Below are 17,976 nucleotides of genomic sequence, written 5' to 3' on the forward strand. Positions count from 1 at the left end.
TCCCCTCCCTTCCCCTATGATCCTGTTTTATTTCTTAAATTCCACATATGAGTGAAATCATATAAAAATTGTCTTTCTCTGATTTGACTTAATACCGTCTAGTTCCATTCATGTCAATGCAAATGGTGAGATTTCATTTTTGATGCCTGAGTAATATTGCATTATATATATATATATATATATATATATATATATATATATATATATATATATTCTACATTTTCTTTATCCACATCCATTCATTTGTTGATGGACATCTGGGTTCTTTCCATAGTTTGGCTATTGTGGACATTGTTGCTATAAACATTGGGGTGCAGGTGCCCCTTCGGATCACTGTTTGTATCCTTTGGGTAAATACCTAGTAGAGCAATTGCTGGGTTGTAGGGTAGCTCTATTTTCAACTTTTTGAGGAACCTCCATACTGTTTTCCAGAGTGGCTGCACCAGCTTGCATTCCCACCAGCAGTGTAAGAGGGTTCTCCTTTCTTCACATCTTCACCAACATTTGTTATTTCCTGACTTGTTAGTTTTAGCCATTCTGACTGGTGTGAGGTGGTATCTCATTGTGATTTTGATCTGTATTTCCCTTATGCTGAGGGATGTTGAGCATTTTTTCACGTGTCTGGTAGCATTTGTATGTGTTCCTTGGAGAAATGTCTGTTCGTGTCTTCTGCCCATTTCTTGATTAGATTATTTATTTTGGGGGTGTTGAGTTTGATAAGTTCCTTATAGATCTTGGATACTAACCCTTTATCCAATAAGACTTTGCAAATATCTTCTCCCATTCTGTAGGTCTTTTGGTTTTGTTGCCTGTTTCCTTTGCTGTACAAAAGCTTTTTATCTTGATGAAGTCTCAATAGTTCATTTTTGCTTTTGTTTTCCTTACCTTTGGAGACATGTCTAGGAAAAAGTTGTTGCAGCCGAGGTCAAAGAGGTTCTCATGTGTTCTCCTCTAGGATTTTGATGGATTCTCACATTTAGAACTTAAATAATTTTAAAAATTTATAATGGAATGAGAGGAAAACAAACATTTATAGCATAAAAATGGAAACCAGCTTGATCAGCTACGTAATAATTATAAGCTAACTAAATAAAATTAAGTTTAATTCACTTTACAATGTTTCATCAAAGTATTATTTCAGCTTACTGGTAATAATCAGTTAAATTACTCTTAATGATGTCACTTTACATAAGCATACATGCGCATAATGAGCCTAGGGCATGGTGGTTTTCTTACAGTTTACACTTTCCATGTTGTGTCCAGAGAAGACCAAGGTTTTGCCACCTAATTATTGAAATTAAGCTGGAAACCATGACTAAGAAGATTCCCAATGAATGATGGAAATATTCTATATCTTGAAAGAGCTGTGGGTGACATGGATGGATCCATTTATTCAGTTAAGATTGGTGCATTTCAATTTGTGTAAACATTAACTTAAGAAAAGATTCAAAAGTGGGAAGTGGAGAGTGGAGGGGAAGGTATAGATGAAGACGTTGTGAAGCGGGGTGATGTGTACATGGAAGTTATGCTGTTTGCTTTGTATGTGTTGAACTTTTCGCACAAACGTTAGTGAGTTATTACTTGTGAGACAAGTTTATAAATGTCAATTCAGTTCTACTCTAGCAAAGGAAAGCAAAAGAGAATAACACAGAGAAGCATTCTTCTGAAAGAATCTGAAGTAATCCATTTCCATAAAAAGGCAGTGTCTTCACATACCAGCTGATAGCCTTGGATGATACATTAAGATATTATCCTCTTCCTCTCCATCATAACAAGCAACATTCTCAAAGACACTTCAATGTTTCAGTTGAGTTTCACAGATACTGTCCTGCTAGTAAAATTTGCTTTAAAGTGAAAAATAATTCAGTAAGCTGTATGTGAAGATGGCTGGTGGCACCACAGGCAAAGAGAGTGCACGAAGGACTACACAGACACCTGGGAGGGCGTCAAGCTGGAACTGGAATGCCCAACGAAGGAAGGAAACACTTAGGATTGAATTGGAAATAACTTTGTTTCAAAAAAGAAACTAAACCCATCTCATATGTTTATGATTGCTGGTTTTGCTTCATCAGTTTATTTTGTCATTCATACTCTCAAGGAAGTCTATTCTCAGTAACATTTATCAAGTGAACCATGGAGACTGGTCACAGTGATCTTATTTTTTATCCTTCTGGGTAGATAGAGATGCTTCTTAACTACAAAATTATTTCATCTGTTCAGAGTTTAGATTTACTTAGCTTTACTTATTTTACGTAGAGTTGAAACATCTTGAAAAAGATTCTCATTTTTAATCTTCCATCATTCTGGCTCTTACCTGAAGTGAAATTTGGTTGAACTCAATTGATTTCACCTCCCAAGAAATCTGAAATCAATCTGAAATGAGATTAGGTTTGGCACATTTTGTGTTCTTATATGTGCACTGACCCATTTCATATAGTTTGAGGATATTTAAAGACATATTTTCCTATTTATCTGAACAGAAACTGGTGAGATAGAAATGGGTATAGCCATGATGAACCATCATTGAATTCTGTGGAATCCACTCAAATGTAATTCACTACCTTATTTGGTGTTTATAGCAACTAGTGTCATCCTTGTTGTGAGAGGATGGTAGAGGTGATTCTTGAATCTTTGTTTTCTGCATTGCATTATGTCCTTACAATATGGCAATATATTTGGGCCTTGATTAATTAATATAGGAGGGAAATTTGATTTAAGAGTTATAATAAAATGAACAAACCTAATAAAATCATGACCAATTCTTCCCATACAAAATGAAGTAAAATCCTAAAATGCCTACTTAAGACAGACTGATTGTTGCTAGTTCCTCTTTTAAAGATTTACTTATTTATTTGAGAGAGCACAGCAGGGAGGGGCAGTGGGAGAGGGCAAGAGTCTTAAGCAGACTGTCAGGGAGCTCAGAGCCATTTGGGGCCTCTATCTCACAACCCTGAGATCATGACATGAGCTGAAACCAAAAGTCCAAGGCTTAGCTGACTGTACCACCGAGGTGCCCTGCTAGTTCCTCTTTTAAATAATTTAATTGATTTGGTACTCCTATCATAAGTATGTGTTGGCCTCAATTTTCCTCCTAATAGCCTAATTGTTCCCCTTACTGTGCAGGTGTAACCATAAAATAAATTAGGTCTGTTGTTCATGCCATTTTATGAGCCATATAACTTAGAGAAACAATTGTTTGTTTTATAATTGGTGTTGCTAACCAACTTTTACATTTTGTATAGTTTATTGACTTGTTTGTTGGGACGATTAAATAGTGTACTTCTTGGATTCACAAATCACACTACTCATGAGATAAATTTCACTGTCAAAGAATAAAAATTGATTGTAGGAAGTTTACATTACCTGAGGGCGTGATTCTTTTTTCCTTTTTTTTTCTTTTTTTATTATAATATTTATTATATTATGTTAGTCACCATACAGTATATGCAAAAGAATGAAACTTGACCACTCTCTCACACCATACACAAAGATAAACTCCAAATGGATGAAAGACCTCGATGTGAGACAGGAATCCATCAAAATCCTAGAGGAGAACATAGGCAGCAACCTCTACGACATCAGCCACAGCAATCTTTTTCATGACACATCTCCAAAAGCAAGAGGAACAAAAGATAAAATGAACTTGTGGGACTTCGTCAAGATAAAAAGCTTCTGAGGGAGTGATTCTTAAACATTAGTATGCAAGAGAATCACTTAGATTGAAGTGCAGAATTTCAGCCTTTAGCACCACCAGAGAATTTCATTCAAGGTCTGGAGGAAACCCCAGGAGTCAACCTTGAAAAAAAAAACAACTCAAGGCTCCCGGATAATTATTTATGCATATAGTTCACACACTACAATTTGAGAAATAGAGTCTACCTGAAAGTCTTTATAAGGCTCAGATTTTGGAAATGGTGTTGCCTGTACACACCTCCTGAAGTTATTAATTTGAACGCGTGGTGGCAGTGCAGGCTAAGAGAGTGAATAAGAGCTCGCGGATTCGGTGGACTCCATTTTATTCAGAAGCCAGCCCCCGCCCCCAAAACAGAGCACACTTACAGCTAAAGCTAAGATAGACGTATTCAGGAAGGCAGTCGTCACCAGACAAGTTATAAGACGAATTCGAAATTCAGCAGCAAAGACATTTCGGAGGGTAGATGGTGGACGTGCTGATGGGGACTGGAAAAGGATTTTTTCCTCTGGTATCAGACGTAATGGAGATGGCGCGAACAAAAGTACATCGCAAGAAAAGGCAAGTGGCAATTCTCATTATATGGATGCTTTTGTGGGAAGCCGGTTCAGAATCGATTCAATATTCTGTATTGGAGGAGTCAGAAAGGGGCACGTTTGTGGCCAATTTGACAAAGGACCTGGGACTCGGGAGAGGAGAACTGGCTGCGCGGGGTGCCCGGGTTGTTTTCAAAGGGAACAGACAGCATTTGCAGCTTGACCCACAGACCCATGATTTACTGCTAAATGAGAAACTGGACCGGGAAGAGCTGTGCGGCTCCACTGAGCCATGTGTGCTACCTTTCCAAGTGTTACTGGAAAATCCCTTGCAGTTTTTTCAGGCTGCTTTACGAGTCAGAGATATAAATGACCACGCCCCGGAGTTCCCAGCCAGAGAAATGCTACTTAAAATATCAGAAATCACTACACCAGGAAAGCTATTTCCTTTGAAAATGGCACAGGATTTAGACGCTGGTAGCAACAGTCTTCAGACCTACATAATTAGCTCCAATCCTCATTTCCACGTTCTCACTCGCCATCGCAGCGACGGCAGGAAGTTCCCGGAGCTGGTGCTGGACAAAGCCTTGGACCGCGAGGAGCAGCCCGAGCTTAGGCTTACCCTCACAGCGCTGGATGGTGGGTCTCCGCCCCGGTCTGGGACCACGGAGATTAAGATCCTGGTCTTGGACATCAATGACAATGCTCCCGAGTTTGCTCAGGAGCTCTATGAGGCACAAATCCCTGAAAACAATTCCCTGGGCTCTCTGATTATCACTGTCTCAGCCAGAGATTTAGATGCAGGATCCTTTGGGGAGGTATCTTATGCCCTATTTCAGGTAGATGACATTAATCAACCCTTTGAAATAAACGCAATTACAGGAGAAATTCGACTGAGAAAGACTTTGGATTTTGAGGAAATTCAATCTTATCACGTGGATATTGAGGCTACAGATGGCGGGGGACTATCAGGAAAATGCTCTTTAGTCATCAAGGTTCTGGACGTAAATGACAACGCTCCTCAATTGACCATGTCGTCACTCATCAGTCCCATCCCCGAAAACCTGCCAGAAATCATAGTAGCGGTTTTCACTGTGTCAGATGCAGATTCTGGACAAAATCAACAGGTTCTTTGTTCTATAGATGACAATCTGCCCTTTCTTCTAAGACCATCAGTAGAGAATTTCTACACCTTGGTAACTGAAGGAGCGCTAGATAGAGAGAGCCAGGCCGAGTACAACATCACCATCACCGTCACCGACCTGGGCACCCCCAGGCTGAAAACCCAGCACAACTTAACGGTGACGGTGTCCGACGTCAACGACAACGCCCCCGCCTTCAGCCAAAGCTCCTACACCCTGCGGGTCCGCGAGAACAACAGCCCCGCCCTGCACATCGGCAGCGTGAGCGCCACCGACAGAGACGCGGGCGCCAACGCGCAGGTCACCTACTCGCTGCTGCTGCCGCCCCACGACCCGCACCTGCCCCTGGCCTCGCTGGTGTCCATCAACGCGGACAACGGGCAGCTGTTCGCGCTCAGGGCGCTGGATTACGAGGCGCTGCAGGCGTTCGAGTTCGGCGTGCGCGCGGCCGACCGCGGCTCGCCCGCGCTCAGCAGCCAGGCGCTGGTGCGCGTGCTGGTGGTGGACGCCAACGACAACGCGCCCTTCGTGCTGTACCCGCTGCAGAACGGCTCGGCGCCCTGCACCGAGCTGGTGCCCAGGGCGGCCGAGGCGGGCTACCTGGTGACCAAGGTGGTGGCGGTGGACGGCGACTCGGGCCAGAACGCCTGGCTGTCGTACCAGCTGCTCAAGGCCACGGAGCCCGGGCTGTTCGGCGTGTGGGCGCACAACGGCGAGGTGCGCACGGCCCGGCTGCTGAGCGAGCGCGACGCCGTCAAGCACAGGCTGCTGGTGCTGGTCAAGGACAATGGCGAGCCGCCGCTGTCGGCCAGCGTCACGCTGCACGTGCTGCTGGTGGACGGCTTCTCGCAGCCCTACCTGCCGCTGCCGGACGTGGCGGCGGCCGAGGCCCGGGCCGACCCGCTCACCGTCTACTTGGTCATCGCCTTGGCGTCGGTGTCGTCGCTCTTCCTGGTGTCGGTGCTGGTGTTCGTGGCGGTGCGGCTGTGCAGGCGGAGCCGGGCGGCGTCGGGGGGCGGCTGCTCGGTGCCCGAGGGCCCGTTTGCGGGCCACCTGGTGGACGTCAGCGGCACGGGGACCCTGTCCCACAGCTACCAGTATGAGGTGTGTCTGAGGGGAGGCTCAGGCACGGGCGAGTTCAAGTTCCTCAAGCCCATTATTCCCAACTTCCCTCCCCAGGGCACTGGGAAGGAAATGGAGGAGAACCCCACCGTTCGGGATAGTTTCCTATTCAGTTAAGTATTGGATTATCGTATTAAGCCCTACTTAGTAAGTTTGAAAATCTCTTTTAACTTAGTTACATGTTATTGATAGTCTGTTTTTTAATTATTTTACTACACCTACTTAGGTTGAAAAAAAAAGTCAGATACTGGGTATACACAGTGTTTTCCCTATATCATACTTAGTAGATTTGTATTACTGTCAACTTTATTTGACAATCTGAATAAAATAAATTTTTATTTGCATAGCTTAAAATTTTTGAAATTCAATCATCTATTCATTTTAGAAAAATTGTAATACAAAGACCTTAGGTAAGATTGTATATCTAACTATTGGTGACAATTAGCATCACTATTACCATGTAGGGAAATTTTTAAAGTGTGAATGTTTGGCGGTGCCTGCCTGGCTCAGTTGGTAGAGAATGGGACTGTAGATCTTGGTAGTGAGTTCAAGCCCCATACTGGGCATAGAGTCTACTTTAAAAAAAAAAGAATAAAATGTGAGTGTTTGATGTTATTTAATCTGCCAGTGTAAGTCTCATTTTGGAGTAATGGCTACAATGTGATAAACACTAAAGATGGCTAAATGCTAAGATAGCCATTCATATTTATGTGTATTTCAATATACCATAATAGTTAATACATGTTTCTATGCATATAAACTTTGCAAAAGTGTCAATAAATTAAACTCCAGTTTGTAAGCTTCACGTAAGCATATGATAGTATTTTTAATAATACCAAGCCAATTCTAAATGCATAATAAATATTTGATGAATGTTATTAACATTCCAACAGTGAATTTTAAAAATTAATTTCAGGGAATACAGAAAAATGCTAATATTCTCTCTACAATGTGGTACCTTTGTCAATAAGTGAAATTAAATATCATTCTTTTACTTTCTTCCTAAACAGAAACCACCCTCCACACACCCTAAACTCTATTACGGAATATAAAATGTTGAGAGTATATTTTATCTCCTTGTCTTTGTCAACCAATTTGAAAGTTCAAATGTATATTTTTAAAGATTTTATTTATTTATTTATTTGACAGGGAGAGAGAGCACAAGCAGGGGGAGAGGCAGGGAGAGGGAGAAACAACCAGAGGGAGAGGGAGAAGCAGGCTATAGGTTTCGATCCCTGGGATTAGGACATAGTCTGAAGGCAGTCACTTCACTGACTGAGCCACCCAGGTGCTCCTTAAAATGTATTATTTAATAAAATCCAAATTATATTTTTCAAACTCTTCCTCCTAGTTTCTCATGTGTGGTATCTGCCAAGAACTAAGTATGTATTAATGGCAGGTTATTAGGTAATGTCATAAATAAAGTGCTGTGAAAGTATCATTTATCTTATTGATCATAAAATCATTTACTTTCACAGTTTAGGCCATATTTTCTTGTGTCTTATTTGTAGTATTTTAAGAAAAATTTCTCTTTTCAACTCTCCATCAAAGTCAGGTAATTTATACTAAACTGATAGCTGAATGAACACTTTGTTTTTATCCTTAATTAAAATGGAACTAGCCTTAACTAAATTATATTTCACTGAGGTTTGTGTCCAAATAAGTGAATTGTCATAGATGATTACCATTTGGTACAATGAGTATAGGGAACACTTACTGTTTTGTGTTCTTAGATACTTATCTCCTCCTCCTTAGAAAAGCATTCTTCTTTCTGGGAAACTACTTTTCCTGCTCGTGTCACTGCAACCACTTGACTTTAGTTGGTGCTGTGGTGTTTTTCAAAATACTCATTTCCATAGTCCCAGGGGATGTACACTGGGATGGGCCACTGTCCAATATTGACAGGTCAAAACCCCTCCCAAGAAAGTATATCTTTGACTCCACTGAATTTTTTTGCCTTCTACATGTTTGTAGTAGAAACATTGTCTGAATTCTGAACTTACATTGATTTTTAACAAAACAAATGGCCATTTCCCCTTAGTCTTACTGAGTATTACACAGAGTGAATTTATGAAGGAAAAAAATTGCCAAAGGTATCTAGCCCAGAGACTGCAAAGAAATCACATTTTAAATTTTTTTCGGGAGTACAGGCACATTGCAATTTGGGAGTAGAAAGCGGATTTTAAAATTCATAACTTCTAACACAACACAGCAAATTACTATTTTTGTAATTGAATGCAAGCACCCAAGAGCAAGAATTTTGTGTTTAATTTACCATTAGAAGTTAGAAAAATGCCTGCATAGAGAAATATTGGTTAAATGAATAAATGAATTTGTCTTGAGCAGAGTTTTGTGTCCTGAACTTGTACCTTTAAGGAAAATGCATATAGATATAGATAAGTATTACTTTTGCTCTCACAAATGTTGTTATCTACCTGAAGAATACTGCACGATGGGGTGGAGGGAAGTTTATACCCCAAAAGGCTTTCTATTTGTTTTAACTGTTGCATGATGCTTTGAAATGAAAAACAACAACAACAACAAAAACCACGAAAAAACTAAAAGCTGAAGTTGTAAAGCAGGACGCTTGGTGGCGCTGCAGGCTAAGAAAGTGAAAAACTCTCTGCAGTCTCCATAACAGCTGAGCAGTTTCTGGCTACTTGAAAAGGAAACGTTTTTCACTATTGAGGGATAGTAGGTTTCAGAGAGGCCGCTATCCCCATGTCAGTCAATGTTAGGAACTAACTCAAGATCATTGAATCAAGATAGCAGAGTTGGCTGTGCAGCAATTAATTTGTGATTAAATATTGCATCTTTTGGACCCCGAGGAACGATGGAGACACCGGTACCCAAAGCGCCGCAGAAAAGGCAAGTGACCGCCATTATTATCCTAATACTGTTAATACTGTGGGAAGTGGGCAGTACGACCATTAAGTATTCGGTTCTAGAAGAGAGGGAAAGCGGCTCCTTTGTGGCCAACCTCGCAAAAGATCTGGGGCTTGGCTTGGGGGAGCTGGCTGAGCGGGGTGCTCGAATTCTTTCCAAAGGGAATCAACAGTATTTGCAGCTCGAGCAGAAGAGTGGGAATTTGCTCCTAAAAGAAAAATTGGATCGGGAAGAGTTGTGCGGTGACACAGATCCATGTATACTGCATTTCCAGTTGTTACTAAAAAGCCCAGTGCAGTTTATTCAAGGTGAACTACAGCTACGAGACATAAATGACCATGCCCCAGAATTCCTGGAAAATGAAATCCTCCTGAAAATCTCAGAAAGCAGCCATCCAGGGACTGCATTTCCTTTGAAAATAGCTCAAGATTTAGACGTGGGCAGTAACACAGTTCAGAACTACACTATTAGCACCAACTCCCATTTCCACCTTTTCACTCGAAATCACAGCGATGGCAGGAGATACCCCGAGCTGGTGCTGGACAAAGTGCTGGACCGGGAGGAGCAGTCAGAGCTCAGGTTAACGCTCACGGCCCTGGATGGTGGGTCACCGCCTAGGACTGGAACGTCTCAGGTTGTCATTGTAGTCTTGGACATAAATGATAATGCTCCTGAATTTGCTCAGCTGCTCTATAAGGTGCAAATCCCAGAGAACAGCCCCATAGGCTCCCATGTCATCACCGTGACTGCTAGAGATTTAGATGCTGGGACCCACGGAGAGCTCTCCTACTCATTTTTCCAGTCCTCAAATCAAGTGATGCAGGCCTTTGAAATAAACGCAGTCACAGGGGAAATTCGATTAAAAAAACTGTTGGATTATGAGGAAATTCAATCTTATCGTATGGAAATTGAGGCCTCAGATGGCGGGGGACTATCAGGAAAATGCACTATAGCCATAGAAGTGATGGATGTAAACGACAACACACCCGAACTGACTATGTCCGTGTTCACTAGTGATATTCCAGAAAATACCCCCGACACGGTGGTCGCTATTTTTGGAATTTCAGATCCAGACTCTGGGGAAAATGGCAAAATGATGTGTTCCATCCAAGACCATCTTCCCTTCCTTCTGAAACTTAGTGTAGAAAATTTCTACACCCTAGTTACAGAGAGACCACTCGACAGAGAGACCCAGGCCGAGTACAACATCACCATCACCGTCACCGACCTGGGCACCCCCAGGCTGAAAACCCAACACAACTTAACAGTGACGGTGTCCGACGTCAACGACAACGCCCCCGCCTTCAGCCAAAGCTCCTACACCCTGCGGGTCCGCGAGAACAACAGCCCCGCCCTGCACATCGGCAGCGTGAGCGCCACCGACAGAGACGCGGGCGCCAACGCGCAGGTCACCTACTCGCTGCTGCTGCCGCCCCACGACTCGCACCTGCCCCTGGCCTCGCTGGTGTCCATCAACGCGGACAACGGGCAGCTGTTCGCGCTCAGGGCGCTGGATTACGAGGCGCTGCAGGCGTTCGAGTTCGGCGTGCGCGCGGCCGACCGCGGCTCGCCCGCGCTCAGCAGCCAGGCGCTGGTGCGCGTGCTGGTGGTGGACGCCAACGACAACGCGCCCTTCGTGCTGTACCCGCTGCAGAACGGCTCGGCGCCCTGCACCGAGCTGGTGCCCAGGGCGGCCGAGGCGGGCTACCTGGTGACCAAGGTGGTGGCGGTGGACGGCGACTCGGGCCAGAACGCCTGGCTGTCGTACCAGCTGCTCAAGGCCACGGAGCCCGGGCTGTTCAGCGTGTGGGCGCACAACGGCGAGGTGCGCACGGCCCGGCTGCTGAGCGAGCGCGACGCCGTCAAGCACAGGCTGCTGGTGCTGGTCAAGGACAATGGCGAGCCGCCGCTGTCGGCCAGCGTCACGCTGCACGTGCTGCTGGTGGACGGCTTCTCGCAGCCCTACCTGCCGCTGCCGGACGTGGCGGCGGCCGAGGCCCGGGCCGACCCGCTCACCGTCTACTTGGTCATCGCCTTGGCGTCGGTGTCGTCGCTCTTCCTGGTGTCGGTGCTGGTGTTCGTGGCGGTGCGGCTGTGCAGGCGGAGCCGGGCGGCGTCGGGGGGCGGCTGCTCGGTGCCCGAGGGCCCATTTGCGGGCCACCTGGTGGACGTCAGCGGCACGGGGACCCTGTCCCACAGCTACCAGTATGAGGTGTGTCTGAGGGGAGGCTCAGGCACGGGCGAGTTCAAGTTCCTCAAGCCCATTATCCCCAATTTCGTGGGTGAAGGGGCTGATAGGGGCACGGAGGAAAACTCTCACTTTAGAAATCATTTTGGGTTCAGTTAGGCATCTCACCTTAAGAGGAGATAAATGATAACATTAATGTATGATTAGTTCGCAACCCGTTTTTTCACATAAAGAGCTACTTATTCATACATTAATAATTATTGTCATATTTACAGTTATTTCAGCTTGTTTAAATATTTTACATTCTGAATCTCTGGGTGCTTGTTGCTTTTGCTGTTGTTTTTAGCCAGGTCACATTTTGCATGTTCATACAATAGTGGAGAAATGGTGTTTCTCAGTTTTGGGGGGTCGGGAAATGTTTTCAGATGCCTGATGTTTGAGCTTGTTCACCGATAGCTTCTTGTGACTAAGGGAATTGTGTTTTCTGATTATTATCAGCATAGTGTCTTGTAAATGATGGCTTTCAACTTTAAAAATACTTCTCATTTATACAAAAATTTTTCTTACCTTGGAAATGGTTGGATTTCTGGTAGTGTTGTTTTGAAAACAGTATTGTCTTTTCTCAAAGGAACTAGTATTTTATCTGGATGTTTCCTGAATTGAGTATTTTCTTTCAAAATTGATATCTTTGAACAAGACTCTCTGATAAGATTTTAAAGAATTCAATCCCTGTGAAATAGAAAAAGTAGAAAAGGTGTTAGTGGACTGATGATTATTTTTTCATAATAAATGGTTTGGGTATGTAAATAATGATTCTTATTCTTTAAAAAATGTATATATATATATATGATATAGGGTTACATGATTCAAACACATTTAATATGAAGAGAAAACAAAGGAATTGTTTTCTTTTTCAAATTTTTATTTAAATTATAGTTAACATACAGTATAATATTGGTTTCAGGAGTAGAATGTAGTGATTCATCACTTACATACCCGGTGCTCATCATAACAAGTGCCCCCCTTAATACCCATCATCCATTTAACCTATCCCCCACCCACCTCCCTCCATCAACCCTCAGTTTTTCCTCTATCATGAAAAATCTCTTATGGTTTGTTTCCTTCTCTCTTTTTTCCCCCCTTCTCATATGTTCATCTGCTTTGTTTCTTAAATTCCACATACGAGTGAAATCATGTGGTATTTGTCTTTCTCTGATTTATTTCACTTAGAATAATATACTCTAGCTCCATCTGGATTGTTGCAAAGGGCAATATTTCATTCTTTTTGATGAATGAGTAATAGTCCATTGTGTGTATGTACCGCATCTTCTTTATTCATTCATCAGTCGATGGATATTTGGGCTCCTTCCGTAGTTTGGCTATTGTTGGTAATGATGCTACAAACATTGGGGTGCATGTACTCCTTCAAAACTATAGTTTTGTATCCTTTTGTTAAATGCCAGTAGTGCAGTTGCTGGATGCAAGGGTAGTTCTATTTTTAACTTTTTGAGGAAACCCCATACTGGAAAACATAGGAAATTAACATAATTATTTCACCACTCAAATAATTATTGTCAATATCCTTAAAATATTTCTATGGATGCACATAAGAATAAGTTAATAGATGAAAATCATTTCATAAAATGGATCTATAATAAATTGCTAGATTCATAATTAAAGCTATCATGTTTTACTTGAATATAAAAAGCAAAATTATATGAAACTATAGATCTTGCAAAGCTTAGATAAATAATCCCTATAAGGTCAATAAAAAAAAGAATATGATGCATATTAAGAATTGGCATCACTTAACTGCCTGCTGAAAATGAGCAAAGAAACATTCTTACACATCCTGCCTCCTCTCCTCACCTTACTTTATGCTTTTTGTTATATATAGTACCTTATCAATGTTTATAGTATTTACGATGTATTTTTAAAAGATAATCCCCATAATTGTTTAGACCTTTTATTTTTTTTTAAGATTTTATTTATTTGAGAGAGAGTGAAAGCCCAAGCAGGGGGAGTGGCAGAGGAAGAGGGAGAAGCAGGCTCCCTGTTGAGCAGGGAGCCCTAAGCCAGGCAAGCCGCTGTGCTCCATCCCAAGACTCTGGGGATCATGACCCAAGCTGAAGGCAGAAACTTAACCGATGGAGCCACCCAGGTGCCCCTAGACCCTTTATGGTTTAAAAGTCAGTGTACCTTTTCAGTCTGTTAATGCAAATGTTCAAGCACATCATTTATTTGCTTATGTATGGGAAGCATGATTGGTTTTTAAATCTATCTGATACTTCTGATAGCTGAAGTCTGTATGGGTCTATTTGTGCTGTATTGTTGCTGATGCTTCGCATGCATGTTACCTTTGTTTCTTTGTGTGACTCATATGGTTGATTGCCCTTGAAAATTTATTTGTAGGATGCCCTCAAAGCCTCGGTTGTATGTTTCATCCTTCATAATGTATTTTCATTGGTTTCAGCTAGGACCCTTGAAACGCTATCAATCAGTAGGGAACCACTGCAAACCAAGTTTAAGGCTTGATGTTTCTCACAACCCAAGGTGTGCATATTGAAAATATAAACACACGTGAGGACCAACCTGTAGCTACCGGTTCCCAGACATCTTTTCTTTTCTTTTTCTTTTGCTGTACTTGACATCAGGGGGGCTTCTATATAATTCCTAGGAGTTGGGGAAAGAGAGAATCTTTAGATTTGTTAATGTTTACATTGCATAAACATTTATATGTGTGTGTATGTGTGTGTGTATGGGGTGTAGCCCTGGGGGTCCCTTAAAATGGGGAGGATCTTTGTATGACATGCTGCAAATTAGTTTGGCCTTGAGCCTTGGTTGATATTTATTTAATCTCATGAATAGCATCAAATCAAGCCCAAAGGCAGATATTTTTAAATGCCCTGAAGGAATAATAAGTTTCATTGTTCTGATACATTGTTTACCCCTCCGTTGCAGGCTTCCATCAAAAACTGGGGTTTCTTTTCACTATGTTTTCTACTGTTTTTGGCTCTTCAATATTTTTAATGTTTTTTAAAAGTCTTGTTGATTATTTTTTATTATTTTCTATGTGAGGGTCATCCATATTATCTATACCATCAATTTCAGAAATGAGAAGCTCTGCCTAACATCTTTTCAATTTGAACATTCAGTTTTGCCATCATTCCGATGATATATGAGTCTATTTTTCTTTGAAGTCAATGTTCCAGTCACTGGGCACTCCACCCAGACAAATGATCTTTCCCCACTAAAGTTTAATCTCCTCATAAAGTGGGCTCTTTTTCTATTACGCTTAGGAAAATACAAATTGCAGTAAATATAGATGAATGAGAGTTGAATAAATTAATGAATTTCAGTGTGTTTTATCATCTGGCTTTATAAACTTAAAAACTACAACAAAATTACTTATTTTTATAAAATGCTCATGTACTATTTACACTATTTGATATTTGCTTTGTTCACCTAACAATTTATCATTTAGAATATCATTAGACTATCACCTAGTGAGCCAACTATCATCTTTTAAACTGTATGATGTGATGTTGAGCACTTTTCTTATTTATTCACAAACAATGAAGTTTTTTAAAAATTTTATTTTGGAGAGAGAGGGGGGAGGGGCAGAGAGAGAGGGAAAAGGAGAGAGAGAATCCCAAGACTCCTTGCCTGAGCTGGAGCCCTACTTGGGACTCAGATCCCACGACCCTGAGATTATGAGCTGAGCTAAAATCAAGAGTCAGGGACTTAACCAATTGAGCCACCCAGGCACCCCTGAAATTTTTTAAATATATATATTTATTTATTTGAGAGAGAGAGAGAGAGGTGGGAGGGGCAGAGGGAGAGAATCTTCAAGTAGACAACCCACGGAGCACAGAGCCTGAGCAAGAGGGGGCTCCTTTTCATGACCCATGAGATCATGACCTGAGCCAAAACCAAGAGTTGGACGTTTAACCAACTGAGTCACCCAGGTGCTCCAAATAATTAAATTTTTAAACTTATTGTGTTACACATAAGGGGAGAAAGAAAGTGTCTATGACTGTTTTCAGACGATGGTCTGTTTTAAAGTATATATATATATATATATATATACATATGTATATATATACTTTATATATATATATTACATTTAAATATATATATTACATTTAAATATATCTTAAATATAAAAATATATATTAAATTTATTAAACATTTTCATCCTTGGTTTCTCAGGAATACACCTGTAATTTTTTTATTTTTCCATATTCTTAAACCAACTAAGATGTGTTAGCTTAAGGGAATAGTGCTTTAACTGCTTGATGATTTTATACTTTACTTCTTTTCCTTTACAAACTCTAATTGAGAAGCTCCTATTCCTTATAATTTGAGTGAAGATGTACAATTTTGAGTTTAGGTGAATTATTCAGACTTCAGGACAAAAAAACCCAGAAGCCGCTCTATGTATATCTAACCAAAAAAAGATCCTTACTAGAAGGAATTACAAAATCAGAAGAACTGGACAAGCAAAACTGAGAGAACCAGCACTGAACTCCGAGTTTTAAAGGCATTCTCCTATTGCTGCAGTACAGAAATCAGGAAGCCGTTATTACTGCCAAAACTGTTGCTCCCACAATGTCCTCTCCCACCATCACCTCCAAAACTAGTGACAATGCCCAGAAACTTAGTGTCTTGCTGCCACAATGGCCTCCAATTCTTTCTGAAACTGATGGCTAGACACAGAAATGCTGGCTTGGCTGCAAGCATGCACATCTCTCTGACCTTGCTGGTCAACAGGAACAACAGTGGGTAGATGACCTTTGCCTGTCTTCTCAGGCTCATCTGAAGGCATTTCACTGGTAAAGCCTAATTTGCATCCAGAATAGTTCAAAGGAGTCCTTAAAATGGAGTTTTATGATTTCTGGACCCAAGGTTTTTTTTTTAAAAATCATAAAAGGAAGTAGAAATGGATGACAGTTGCCAGTAGCACACTGGGGAAGCATTATTAGTTCAAAGAGAATCTTGTCCCAGCAATTGAAGTCATTTATTGCTTTGGGGCTAAGTGTTCTGTGGAATAAGAATTCTTTTGGCTACAGATCACACCACCAATATGTAGCAATGCAATCATATGCTCCTCTAATAATCAATGCAAACAGGCAATTTAGTTGACCCTATCTGCTCCTGGTGGGCAGTGGGAACTATAGGTGTGGTCTGAGTGGGTATGACATAAACTACTCATTTCACCCAAATATATGTTCTTCCCTTATTTGTTACTAATAGACCTCTCATTTTTAGTTGCCCATGTGGATATGTGGATTATAGATTGTATTTCCCAACTTCTGTTGTGATTGGAATTGGTCTTGTGACTAAGTTATGGCCATTGAGATAGGAGTACAAGTGCCATGGACTATTTCATGGAAGTAGTCTTTAAAAAGGAAGACAAAACCTTCCCTTTCTCCCATTTGTTGGTCTGAATGGAGATCTAATGGGTGAATATTAACCAGCTCTCTTGGACTATAAACTAAAGGCCATGATTTGAAGATGGAAACAAGATGGAAAGTGACTATCAGAGATAACACTGAATGCATTTCAAGCCACTAGCCTTTTATGAGAGAAAATAAAATTCTATTTTGTGCTAGCCATTGTCATTATAGGTTCTTCTATAATAGGTTGAAATTACAGAGGACATATTTATACATAGATATTATAGAACATAATTCCGGCTGATATAGTAAACTTCTTTAACAAAGTGATATTTAAGATAAGAACCAAAGAATGGGGGCGCCTGGCTGGCTCAGTCGTTAAGCGTCTGTCTTCGGCTCAGGGCGTGATCCCGGAGTTCTGGGATCGAGCCCCACGTCAGGCTCTTCCACTGGGAGCCTGCTTCTTCCTCTTCCACTCCCCCTGCTTGTGTTCCCTCTCTCGCTGGCTGTCTCTATCTCTGTCCAATAAATAAATAAAATCTTAAAAAAAAAAGAACCAAAGAATGATTAAAGAAAACATGATTAAAGAAAATAATCAAGGTTTATTGAGAATAGGCAAAGGAAACAACCCAAGATTTAAAAAAAAATAATTTTTTAAAATGAAGAAAATAAAAGAAACTGATTCTAAGTATAAAAGCATAAATTAATTAAAAGAGTAATAACCATAGAAGATTTAAACATAAGTCTATTTCTCTGAAAAATTCAAGGGTATTTATTTTGAGTTAAATTGGTGATTGGAGATATATCTCTAATATGACTTCCTCTAAATATGCATTAACATAAAAGTGAAGAGCTATTTTCAAAAACATAAACTTAACAGAATGGAAAGAATAAAATAGAAGACAACAGAGAAAAACCTTAGTAGCTAGGAAGTAGATGAATGACGTAGTAGACTGACAAAACAACTACCAGTCCTGGAGTGGGAAAGCTGAGAACCAATCCTATTTAGACT

At 41.2% G+C, this 17,976-nt stretch overlaps 2 protein-coding genes across 2 annotated transcripts; both read left to right on the forward strand.

The window, feature by feature from the left end:
- Positions 1-3,355: 3,355 nt before the first annotated feature.
- LOC130542769 (protocadherin beta-6) lies at positions 3,356-6,845 on the forward strand. Its single transcript, XM_057307273.1, has one exon. The coding sequence runs from the start codon at positions 4,158-4,160 to the stop codon at positions 6,606-6,608; it is 2,451 nt and encodes an 816-aa protein (XP_057163256.1). The 5' UTR covers positions 3,356-4,157; the 3' UTR covers positions 6,609-6,845.
- A 73-nt stretch (positions 6,846-6,918) lies between these two features.
- On the forward strand, positions 6,919-12,372 carry LOC113250111 (protocadherin beta-17-like). Its single transcript, XM_026491491.4, has one exon. It carries the CDS (start codon positions 9,325-9,327, stop codon positions 11,722-11,724), a length of 2,400 nt encoding a protein of 799 aa, XP_026347276.2. The 5' UTR covers positions 6,919-9,324; the 3' UTR covers positions 11,725-12,372.
- Positions 12,373-17,976: the final 5,604 nt, after the last annotated feature.

This window comes from Ursus arctos, unplaced genomic scaffold, assembly GCF_023065955.2.
Source record: "Ursus arctos isolate Adak ecotype North America unplaced genomic scaffold, UrsArc2.0 scaffold_5, whole genome shotgun sequence".
Taxonomy (NCBI): domain Eukaryota; kingdom Metazoa; phylum Chordata; class Mammalia; order Carnivora; family Ursidae; genus Ursus; species Ursus arctos.